At 58.1% G+C, this 11,719-nt stretch overlaps 3 protein-coding genes across 3 annotated transcripts; all 3 read right to left on the bottom strand.

The window, feature by feature from the left end:
• Positions 1 to 1,766: 1,766 nt before the first annotated feature.
• Positions 1,767 to 2,090, bottom strand: PHACADRAFT_103469 (uncharacterized protein; the record flags this gene model as incomplete). Its single annotated transcript, XM_007400317.1, has 1 exon — positions 1,767 to 2,090. A coding segment is annotated over one exon (324 nt), but the record flags the coding sequence as incomplete, so codon positions are not given.
• A 4,264-nt stretch (positions 2,091 to 6,354) lies between these two features.
• PHACADRAFT_213095 (uncharacterized protein) lies at positions 6,355 to 8,910 on the bottom strand (the record flags this gene model as incomplete). The annotated part of the gene is made up of 13 exons (XM_007400316.1): positions 8,704 to 8,910; positions 8,550 to 8,650; positions 8,302 to 8,476; positions 8,151 to 8,248; positions 7,971 to 8,082; positions 7,841 to 7,913; positions 7,545 to 7,774; positions 7,208 to 7,473; positions 6,961 to 7,127; positions 6,788 to 6,889; positions 6,675 to 6,710; positions 6,589 to 6,600; positions 6,355 to 6,526 (listed from the first exon to the last, which is right to left on the bottom strand). Exons 1-13 carry the CDS (start codon positions 8,831 to 8,833, stop codon positions 6,355 to 6,357), a joined length of 1,674 nt encoding a protein of 557 aa, XP_007400378.1. The 5' UTR covers positions 8,834 to 8,910.
• A 1,421-nt stretch (positions 8,911 to 10,331) lies between these two features.
• Positions 10,332 to 10,590, bottom strand: PHACADRAFT_200049 (uncharacterized protein; the record flags this gene model as incomplete). The annotated part of the gene is made up of 2 exons (XM_007400315.1): positions 10,332 to 10,527; positions 10,586 to 10,590. 2 exons carry the CDS (start codon positions 10,588 to 10,590, stop codon positions 10,332 to 10,334), a joined length of 201 nt encoding a protein of 66 aa, XP_007400377.1.
• Between the last annotated feature and the right edge of the window lie 1,129 nt (positions 10,591 to 11,719).

Here is an 11,719-nt window from a genome sequence, read left to right as displayed (position 1 = left end):
ATTTAGTAAAATAGCTACACAGGAGGGCAAGGTCAAGCACGCCTGCAACGACTCCGACGGCAAGGGATGCTTCGGGTCCCGGCCAAGCCCCGACACGCTGCTTCCATACGGAAAATGGGCGCCTAACGCTGCCATCGCTGTTCACCCCACCGCCTGGCCTGCCAACGATAATTGACATGCTTCATTTGACTTCTAACCTCGTATACATGCAATATTAATCGATTATTTGTGCTGAAAACGCTCGAAATGCTCAGAGTAAGAGGCCCCAGTGCACTCGGAGGTTGGTAGCGCTGATGGTATCAGATTTGGGTTTCTGACTTGGGTTTTGAAAATTTGACCTGAGCCTGCTCGGCAACAGTACGGGTGTCCAGCGTTGAGCTATAGAACAGCACCGGACATGTTTCTGGTACCCCAACGTTGGTGCGCGACCGGGGCCCTGACTGCAACGGCTGCGTGACGGCGGTGCTATTAGCCAAGACCTGATATAGTCACAAGCTGTCACGTTATGTCACGTCCTGTCACGGTATCCCGACTGACCAGCCGCTTGCCACTGGCCGCGCGCTCTCGGACAGCTGGTTTTGTGTCCCCTCGACTCCAGCTTTCGCCCTCTCGCCGTGTATCTTCACGCGACGGGGCTTCGTATGTTTTGGTAATACAGTATAATTGGCGAAATCAATGAAAGCGAAGACGGACCGAGGTGTACATCCCTCCGACTCGGAGTCGCGAAAGGCCCGCCAACACACTGTCTAAGCCTACTATAAATCTGCCAGCCTTCCCCTCATTTCTGAACACTCTCCTGGCTCTCACGAGACCAATCAAGAGATCATTTCAGCTAAAAGAGGCACAAAAAGAGCTCAACAAAATTTCCAAAAATAGCCCGACCCTTTCAGCAGAAAAGATGTGAGAAACTTTCAGCGGAAATAGTACCAAAAAGAGGAGCATTATTTTTGGAAATATTTCGTAGTGAAAAAGCCATATATTTGTGATGCAAAGAGTAATGACAATATCTATAGTGCTTACAGATGAACCTAGGGCATCTATTTCCACCTTGATAGGCGCAAAGGTTTCTCTTTGCATCACAAATATGTGGCCTTTTCACTAAAGATATTTCCAAAAATAGTGCTCCTTCTTCATTGAAAGAGCAAGGCTGTTTTCAGAAAATGTTGTTAAACTCTTTTCATGCCTCTTTTAGCCAAAAAGACATCCTAATCTGTCTCGTGTCTAGAAGGACCATTTGAGCTAAAAATTTCGCGACGTTGCGCAGGCGCCCAGCCCCGTGCCGTCTCTTCTGGAAGGCGCCCGCAGAGGCCGGACTGCCAGAGTGCGTATATGGTCAGCAAAACATCGTAGCAGGTGGCAAGCGGGGAGGCCCATACCTGCTGGCCCACGAGCCGTCACCCGTTTCCACGACTTGAGTGCAGATAATGAGGTTAGAACGTCCACCAGGCGCGAGCCCGTATGCAACGCGACACGCGTGTGTTGCTCTACTACACTACAATGCGATTAGTACAGCTGTAAGAAATAAGATACAAGAATTGGCTTATGCTGCTGCTATGCTATGCTACCAGCCCCAAAGACCGTCCTCAAAGTACACGTACACGACAAGTGCTGCGGGAAAAGTGTCCAAAAAGGAGCGTTCAAAAAAGCCGAACGATGTAAAGGCCAAAAGAAAGGGAGCGGCTCTTTCTCCCGCTGTGACCGCCCAATGAAAGAGAATCCCTCGGGGGACGACGCCCATCCTCTCCACGAACGACACCCTCCGGCCGTCACACGGGGGACGACGGCGACATCATCTTCTCCTTGAACATCTGCGCGAGCCCCGTCGGCGGCTTCCCCATGATCTCCTCAAACCTCGCGCGAAAGCGTGCGACGGCCATGTCGAGCGCAGCCCCGTCGTCGCTGTGGCTGTGGCTGTGGCTGTTGTCGTCCGTCGCGGAGGCGACGCGGTGGCCGTGGTCGAGGACCCAGGCCTCGGCCTCGCGCACAAAGTTCTCGAGGTCCTTGACGCACGCGGTCGAGTGCTCGGGCTCGCCCGAGCCGCGCGCCTTGGCGAGGTACGACGCGGCGAGCGTCGACAGCCCCCCGAGCACCGATGTCGCGATCGACGTCTGCCGCCCCGACGTCGCCGCCGCGATCCCGGTCGTGAACGCGCCCAGCGCGACCTGCGCGCCGATCGCAAAGTTCAGGGACCACCCCGTCGCGCGCGCTGTGTTGCGGGAGAGAATGACAGGTGAGTTCCCGGGAGGAAGGAGGGAGGGAACAAAAAGTCGCGTGAGCCACCCGAAACCGTCTCTCTGTCTCTGTCTCTGTCTCTCTCTCGAGAGGGATCGCGCCGCGGCAACGCCACACAAAGTAGTGCTCACCTTTCAGCCTGTAGTTCTTCAGCTCCTCCCTGGCATTGTCCAGCGTCGGCTTCAGCCGCTCGCCGACGGTCTTCTCGCGGGTCTGGAAGAGGGAACTGGGGATCAGCGCGAGGGTCGACATGGGACGCGCGGGAGAAGGGACGGCGGCGCACGCATACACAAGCGGGATATGTGTGTGGGCGCATGCGGGTGCGGCACCAGAGGGCTGTGTATCGGGCTGCGAACGTGCACACGCGCGCCACTCTTGATACAGGTCTTCCCTGCCCGTGATACATCCATATTACACGGAAAGTTACGTCCGCCACAGGCCACGAATGTCGGGCGTGGACTGTGGCACCACGATGCAGCCTTTTGTTCGCGGTGCCGTGCTTCTCGCGGGGAACATGACGGACGTCCGGGACATACGTCAGAAAACGAGGACAGCCCCGCCAGGGTCCAAGCGCGTTATAATGAACGCGATATGGGCGTCTTCGCGACGTGACCGGTCTCTTTTTCTCGACCCGCCCCCCACCGGGAGCACGCAACAAAGCGCATATCGCCAACAGACAAAATATCACTCACCATCGTCGAGAAGCTCCCGTCCGCGTTATCGTACACCGACCGGCGGGACATGCGCCGCGACGCGTGCTCCTCAAAGACCGGCTCGGGGATGCCCGGCCCAAACCCACTCCCAAACCCAGCCCCAGCCCCAGCCCCAGCCCCAGCCCCAGCCCCACCACCCCCGTTCCCGTTCCCATACACACTCGCGTGTCCATGTCCATGTCCATTCCCGCTCACCGGCCTCGGCGCCACAAAGTAGTCCGCGCGGGGCGCGAGGTTCGCGTTGCTCGCCGGGCCGCGCGTCGCCCGCGGCGGGGGCTGCTGGCCTTCGGAGCGCGAGCGCGCAGGTGGGGGCGGGTGGGGGCCTTCGGAGGGGGGGCGCGTGCGCGGCGGCGGGGGTTGGCCCTCGGGGAAGCTGAGCGCGCGCGGCGGGCGCGCGAGCGTGAGTAGCGGTGACTCGCTCTGCACGGCTGCGATGCCGGCGCCGGCGCCGGCGAGGACGGGCGAGGCGGGGTAGGGCCCGCTCATGGCGAGCGGCGCGAAGCGCTCTTCGCGGGGCGTGTGGACGTGCAGCGAGAGCGGGCGCGAGGACGGGCCTGCCTCGGGGGCAACAGCAGCAGCGGCGGTGGCGGCAGGGGCGGCGACGTCATACGAGAAGCGCGGCGAGGGCGAGCGCGTGTTCCGCCGGCGCGGCGGCTGCTCGGTCACGGGTGGGAAGATCGGTTTGGGAGGTAGTGGGGGCGGGGCTTGCAGAGATGAGCGGCGGGAGCCGACGAGCTCGGGCACTTGCGCGGGCGTGAACGGCTGCTGGGATGGGCTGCTGGCTGCTGCTGCTGCTGCTGGAGCGGGTGCTGGCGGGTGCGATGGGGCAGATGAGGGCGCGACGAGCGAGGTGGTGGACTGAGGGAGCGGGACAGACGTTGGATCGACATTGGAGTGAATGGAATGTGGAGGATCTGCGCTTGCGCTTTCAGGCTGAGGCGGAGTGCTTGGGAGGATGTTGACGGCAGGGATGGCGACGGTGTCAGCAGCCTGCGGGGTAGTCACGACCGTGGGCTGGGCGGCCGGCTCTGGAGGCGGCGGGGTGCCGGGGCTAGTCTGGGAGTCGTGCTCGCTGTGCATCTCGTCGTGGAAGAGAGAGCAGGGCAGACGAGGGCAGACGAAGACCCACGTTCATATAGTCGCAGAGATCATGTGTGTGGGTTCGGTATCTTGACGAGATTGCACGGGACGGTCGCCGCGCTGTTTTGGTCGTGCTTCCGTGCATGCTTTGGCGTGTGCGGACATGGTTGGCATAATAGAAGCCTGGACGGGGAACGCCGTGTCCCCTGGTCTGGCGTCTGCAACGAGCGCATCAACGGAGTCGGCTCGCGGAGTTTCCGACGGGGCCCCCCTGCGAGGATGTGCCAGAGGCCAAGCACTGGCGAGTGGCGCAGAGTCGCAGGCGAGCCTGAACCTGTCGGGATGCCCTGTTGGCGGTCCAGAGCCTCGCGGATCGTCGAAGCCATGCCGAGATGTTCCCGCGCGCCGAGAAAGGACATTGACACGCCTCGCAGATTTCAATCGTTCGATGGATTCAATCTCGCGCTCCCACGACGACGTCCATCGGCCAGAGGCCATCCGAAGTGGAGCGCGAGACTTGCAAGCGCGGTGCGAGTCGATGGACAAGAGAGGGCAGATGAAGGGTGGGCATCTCATGTGGTGTCCATCGGGCAAAACGTCACAGTCGGATGCCCTTCTTGACAGCTCTCTTGGTGTGTCAGGCGCAGATCGCTGCACCATACGCCGTTCATGTCACCACACGCATGACAGCAACGGCCACAATCACAGGACATTATAGTTTTCGCCCAGCGTCGGGGGACGGACGCAGCTACCACCGAGCATCGGACGGAGGCTCTGTTGAGACCAGCCCAGTGGCGTACCTTCCCACCCGCGGCTGAGCGCTGAACCTCAAGGATGCGAGTCAAGTTTACAATCAGCTCATGTGGTCATGTCTTCCCTCTAGAAACGCTGTTCGTCTCCATGCATGTCCATCTACTACGTGTGAATGACCCATCCTTCCGCTTTGATATTCGCCATCCCAGCCCGAGCGCGAGAATGTCCACGCTGCAGAGTCTCTTCGCAACTCCCGTTCTCCCAACGCTCTTCGGCTCCTCCAAACAGCAGGCACAGGTATTCGGAAAGAACCCTTCCAAGGAACCAATGGACATCCGCGGGCGCCGACAGTTTTACCTACGAGTTACGCTACAGGCACTAGGCTACATGTGCGCAAGTGTTTGAACCTTCCTATCCTTAGACCGCCCGCGCGGAACGCTGGCCAATGTATCAGCCCGTCGTGTGCATTGCATCCCGTCTAGGGCACAACGAGGGCTTCTAACCCCGATCCGCGGGTTCAAACGTTCAACGTTCAGCCTTGAGCAGCCCCGACGATACAGTAGCGCGCCGATGCTGTTCTCGACGAAGCTTGAGCATATGACTGTGCGAAATACCGTGGAACACAAGTATCTGGCAACCGGGTCGCGCACCGTCGACGACCTACCCACCCGAGGATGTCCCCTCCCACTTCGAAGAAGCACATGACGGCACCGCCGACCACACATTCACATAGCTCGAGAACTGGGCACCACAGGGACGACATGAAGGCGTGCCGACGCACCGGCAAGGCAATGGCTCCCCCCAACCCTCTGAACATTTGCGACGCATCCCCAAGCTCCATGTCATGCTGCGCGATCGGCGCATTCCGCTGTCCAAACGTTCAAGGCCTCGAGTTCGCCCTTGAGTCGGGAACCACGCTGCGACTTTGTGGCGCGGCCAAGTCCCTGGCCGACTTCACGGAAGCATTCTCTTGCCCCTTCGCGCGTCTGACGTCACCACCAGAATATTCATACTGCACCGATTCCTGCGTGTAACCTTCGAGGGGGAGAACGAGACAAGCGGCCAGAGGAGGGTGGGGGAATGGGGGTGACACCAGGCGCGTTCAGTGTTTCCAGGTCTCCTCGAGTTGGGAACTTTTTGCTGTGGCTTCGTGGCGCGGCTGGCAGCCATTGCGCCGTCAACAACATGACTCGACGAAAGCACGCTCTTCTTGCCCGGGCTGTCCCTGGACGAGCGAGCGGCACAGGCTAGGAAGAACGACTGCAGGCACACATCGTCAGGCTGAGCGCCGTCAATCGGCAGCTTCGGCAAGCAGGGGCTGCGATGGCTCGATGAGTGGCGGACCTCAGGGAACATTGAATACACCTCGCGTGCACCTCTATAAATAATAGAGACGCATTTCATAAGCCCAATCCCAGACCCGCATCTTCATAGTTCTCGGGCGTTGCATCGTGCATTGAATCGAGTCCCTGTCCAATGCAACCGACTGCTCGTAAAAGTCTTTGAGTAATAATACACATGTGTTTAGCGAAACAGACAAGGGCAGCTGGACGCGAGAGAGACGGGAGAGACGCTCCTAGAGGACGGGGGAGACTTTGAGCAGCAGCTGCGGACCCTCGTGCTCCTTGCCAGCGACGACGGGCGTCGGAAAGCCGGCGGGAAAGCGCATGATCTTCGCCGTGTCGTCTGTGGGCTCGAGCCGGAAGTGCTCCACCAGCTCGACGATGACGGCGAGTGTCTCCACGATGCTGAAGGAAAAAAAAAACGGGTGAGGCCGGCCGTCCATGTGAGCACACAGCCGACGACGCACGAAAAGCGCCATCTGCGGGGCCAGCCCCGTGTCAGTTTGCACTCGCGCACAGTATAAATGAATAAAATAAAATTTTAATGACGTACCCAAGGCACCCGCGGACGCCGCCGGCGAAGGCCATGCTGGAGCCAGAGCAGCAAGGCTGAGGTGAGCACGGGCAGCGCGCACGCGCGGACTGGCACCTAAAACACACACGCACAGGTTGGCATAGAGCCCGAGTTTGGACTGCCTCTCGAGCGTCCCATCCACGAAGCGCATCGGGTTCCACACGTCTGCGTCTTCGCCCCACACCTCAGGCAGGCTGCGCGCGAGGGGGGAGGGGCAAACGCTCAGTAAAACCCAGCGCTTTCTGTCGGAACGCTGCTCACGCACCGCTGGTACGCGCAGACCGAGAAGAGGATCTGCTGGCCGGCGGCGACGGGGACCTCCGTGACGTACCTGCCCGACGCCGTCCGGACCGGCTGCGCGAGGGGGATCACGTCGTCGGCCGCCGTGGCGCGGAACACGTGGTACAGCGGCGGGTGGAACCGCAGCGTTTCCTGTCATCATTGTAATTTTTATCGGGTCATTCTCTGTACCGGCGTGGTGACGACACCTCACAAGACTAGGAAAACCGTACCTTCAAGCAGCTGGAGACGAGAGGCATGCCCTCGAGGTCCTCGACGCTGAAGTCCTGTGCGCCATGCGCGCGCAGCCGGCCGCGCGTCACGCGGATCTCCTCGCGCATCTTGGCCTGGTAGTCTGGGTGCCGCGCGAGCTCGTACGCGACCCAGGTCAGCGTGCTCACCGTCGTGACGTGCCCGGCGAGTATGAGCGTCGCCATCTGCGCGACGAGCTCCTCGTCGCTCAGACGGGCACGAGGGTCCTCGGACACGTTCGCCAGGACTGTGTGTGGTGCGGCTCAGTGAGACGGGTTGCTGTGGCAGAATCGAGCCGCTGCATGTGCACGTACGTACCGAGCACGCTGAGGATGTCGCGGTTCGCCTTGGACTCGGCCAAGAGCGCCTCGCGCTTCTCGGCGATGAGCTGCCGAGAGACTCTGTCGACGATCTGCCTGCACCTGTGGAAGCGCTTGTGCTCCCTCGTCGGGATGTGGCGCATGAGCTGGAGGACAGGTTCGGGGACCATGTACCACGTCCTCTTGAGCAGCAAATCTAGCTTCGATGGACGGAGGCGGCCGCCGTTGCTACAAAAAACAAAATCGTCCAGCAAAACCGTATGCGCTCCACTCATGGAAGCGTGGTGAACTTACAACATGTTGGCGATCGCGCTGCTCACTTCGTTTTCCTTGTTATCGATGGCGCCGAAATTGTAATCGAAAGCGGCTACGCAAATTCGACGTCAGTACGCACAGTAGAAAGTTGCCCATAGCCCATGCAGACTTTCGCCAATAATATCAAGCGTCACTCGGTTGAACCATTTGTCGACTGCGCACACCATACCGTCGCCGGTGGAGCCGTTGGACTGCAGCTCGTCTTTCCATTTCTGTGACAGCTGTATGCGATCACTATTAGTTGCCGCGAAGAAAAGAAGAAGAAAAGGCCACAGGCGAAGGGACAAACTTTCGCAGCTCCCGCACGGAAGAACGGCAGGAATGAGCGGATCTGGGCATTGCTGAAAGCAGGGCCAATAATTTTGCGCTGTCGCTCGTGGATAGAGCCTGGAGACGATGTAATGAGGCCATAGGAGGGTGTGCATCGGCAGTACACATACCGGAAGCCCATACAAGTCCCTTACCCGTCATCTTAAGAAAGAGCTCGGTCGTTTCCACTCGTTTGATGTAAACTTCGTCTGCCTTGTGGACGCAGTGATGAAGCGCCTGGGTATAAAGCTGGGTGTTCGAATGGGTGAAGCTGCGAAGCACTGCGATGACCTGCCTTAGGATCCGCTATGACGAGGACCTCCATCTAGGAGAATACAACTTGTGAGAGAGTGACCGTGCTCGGCCGGTGGTGGCTCACCCCCAATGGACCTTGCATCCTCCAGACCCTGCCGTACTGCTTGACGAACTGGAAGTCCATGTCGCCCACATTCTTCTGATAGGCGAAATCCTTCATATTTCCTGCGGAAAAGCATGGGTACGCGCATCTCAGGTAGCGGCCAGAAGAACATTACCATACAGCCAGGATGCCTTGGGGCCAGAAACGTAGCCGATGGAAAGACGCGAGACGTGCCTGCGCCATAGCACGAGCGCAGCCGCGAGCGCTCCCAGGAGGAGGAGGGTTGACTGGTCCACTTGGAACATGGTCGCGGCAGAGGAGGCTAGTGCACGCGAGCTGCAACTGAGCTGCAGCGTATTATCAATATTGTCCCTCACTGGGCGCTATCGGGGTTCGGGGGGCGATAAGGACCAACCGGGGAGAATGCGTTTCAACAGGTTTCAACTGACCGCGAAGCTGCATGCTTTAGCTGTTGTTTCTCGCCATTCCGATGATAAGAAATGACAGAGAGATGGGGGACATGAGCTGTTTGATGTGTCCCCATTTCTCCCCCCTCCTGCGACGTCGAGCGGCATGGCTTCGCCTTCTCTGGACGAGTGCGATGTCACCTTCGCGGGTGGTAAGTTTTTGGCCACGACAGTTGCATTTGAGACTCCAGGGACAGGTCGGCCGCAGCAAGTCGCCCTGCGGGCGCGCCTCCGCTAGTGCTGGCCGCATACGAGACAGCGCCGTTTACGTCTTGGTTATCGAGGCAGACCCTCACGTCGGGGAAGTCAGCCTGCCAAATGTCTTAGTCACCTTCGCCCCGACAACCTCATCTGGAAGGCCCTTCGTGCGCCTGACGCACGAACCAAGCGCACCGTTGCACCGACTCTGGCGTGGAGTTTTGCAAGGGACAAGACAACAGGCGACAGGAGGGGGCGACACGAGCCCTGGGGTATCAGGATCGCCGCTGGCCCATACAAAGCCAACAAACACATCACCGGACACGGCGAATAGACTCCAACTCGGACGTAGTGTTGGTAAACGAAGACGAGAGCTTCGCCTTCGCTTATCCACACCATGTACAAATCCTACTACGAGCACACTGTCGAGACGGTCGCCAGTTTCGCACCGGCTATCTATGTCGTCGACTATGACCCCGGAGTAGTTTGTCGTATGCAGCAACTAGAAGCTTCTCACGGTTTCTGGGGAATCTTTAATCGCCTGAAAAAAACCGAAGGCAAAACTCGGTTTTCCGCCAGTTTTACTGCGCCCCAGACCATTTTGGCTGGTTTTGCACCAGTTTCTCCTCAGTTTGCATCGGCGTAGAATCGAGGAATAACTGGGCCTTGTTTAGCTGCTTTTGCCTGAGTTTTCTCAAGAAAAAAACTGCGCTTACCACCCTGTGCCATCCATTCGGCGGGAAGCGGGGCTGTGGGATCTTTTGCTTCATTACAAGGAAGAGACGGCACCCACGCTCGAAGATGTCAAATAGCCCCGGGACGTGGGCATCGACGGCCAGCGCTTCGTGTCCACATTCGTGGCAAACAAGTAGACAAGTCTATTATCGCAATGTATAATATAATATCATATGGTTGTATCATAACCAGCCCCAACAATTACGGCTGTGTGGTATACTAAGCATCCGCTTCTGTTGCGCATTCGATATCCTAGGCTCCAGACCACGCTTATTACGTCCGGAGCCCTCTATCATATGCACCTGTTCGCAACACGGCGTCAGTCTAAACTTTCTCACACTCGAGACGACAGACACGCACCCGCAGCAGAGTATCTCACCGATGCACGCGAGGGCGCCGAGTATCACAGCGAATATCGCTGTAGTGGTAATGAGGATGAGGGTGGTGGGGAACAAAGCTCGTCAGCCTCCGAAGGCGAGAAAGGAAGGGGGGACGCACCGCCAAAGACACACTCGATGGCGCCCGCGATGATCTCGAAGACGGCGAGGATCGCGCCACCGATGCACTCGAAGATGCCGACGATGGCGGATATAATGATTCTGCGCACAAATGAGTCTTCTTCTTTGAGTCCTGTGCAGATGAGAGGCGGCAGCGTACCCCATGTTAGAGCACTAGTGTTTTCGTGACGTTTTTTTCGTGAAAAGGGGGTCGTTACCAGGCGAAAAGGGAGAAGATAAGATTATGCGCCAGGCAGGCACGCATTGGAGCCTCTTAAGTATGCATACCTACGAGCGTGTGACCCTCAGTGGGATCCACATCGCGCGTGCGGGGCAGGGCGGAGACACAACGGTGGAGTCTGGAGGGATGGGCGGAGCATGCGCAGCCTTGGACCTATTCTTGGGCGTGGTAGTCTTGGAGCTTGAGAATCAACAAGTCCTATGCGCGGTGCTCGCGAGTACCATTCTCGAGCACGGCGCACAGGGCAGGTTGGCGTCGACGGGGTTGCGGTCGTGGTGGTGGGTTCCAAGGACCAAGGCGCTCTACCAACTTCCGCCGGCCTTCCGCAATTAGGTAAAATGATCTGATGTCGCCACAATGCCGAATCGTCCCGCGAGCCGTGTCTTTTGCTGGCAAGTCGCGACGCGGAAGAAGTCCACATTATTTTCATGCGTTCTTGGCTTATGGCAGGAGCGTCAAAAGCAGTGCACTTGTCTGAGCTACTCCTGATTCTCCAGGTACGTCATTTTTTCGGTGCATTTCCAAGTGCTGAGTTCAAATGGAGGGAATAGTATTGTGGTTTACTTGTTAGACGAAAGACTTTGAAATAGATTTGAAAAAGCCAGCGGCTCAATGTTCCTCGATGGCTCGGACAAAGTCCGGTGAACCTGATAATGACATGCGAGTAGTCCTTTAACTAATGCTGTTTCTTTTATTTTTCCGGAGCTCTGTATCGGCTAAAGGCTTTGTGGCATATCCGCAAGTATGCGAGGCATCCTCAGTCCTTTATTCGTCCCCTGATTCATCTTCTCACGTATCATGGCATTAGATCAACTATCAATTCAACCACAGCTACTTCAGCTATTCTCAAGATGTCAATCCGGCGCCGAGATTCCCAGCTGCTGGACCGGCCGCAGTCCAACCTATCTCTGGTACCGCCTACTATCTGCCCTGCCCAAAATCGCCAGACATTAGCGCACTCTGTTGAAATGCCTGCGTGTCCGCTCGGAGATTTATGGTGGATAGATAGCCATGGTTCAATGTCTCGGCACAGGGGACGATCGGCCGAGGTAC

The sequence above is a fragment of the Phanerochaete carnosa genome (assembly GCF_000300595.1).
Source record: "Phanerochaete carnosa HHB-10118-sp unplaced genomic scaffold PHACAscaffold_10, whole genome shotgun sequence".
NCBI lineage: Eukaryota > Fungi > Basidiomycota > Agaricomycetes > Polyporales > Phanerochaetaceae > Phanerochaete > Phanerochaete carnosa.
Note: the sequence above shows the minus strand (reverse complement) of the source record. Positions and strands in the feature narration are given on the sequence as shown.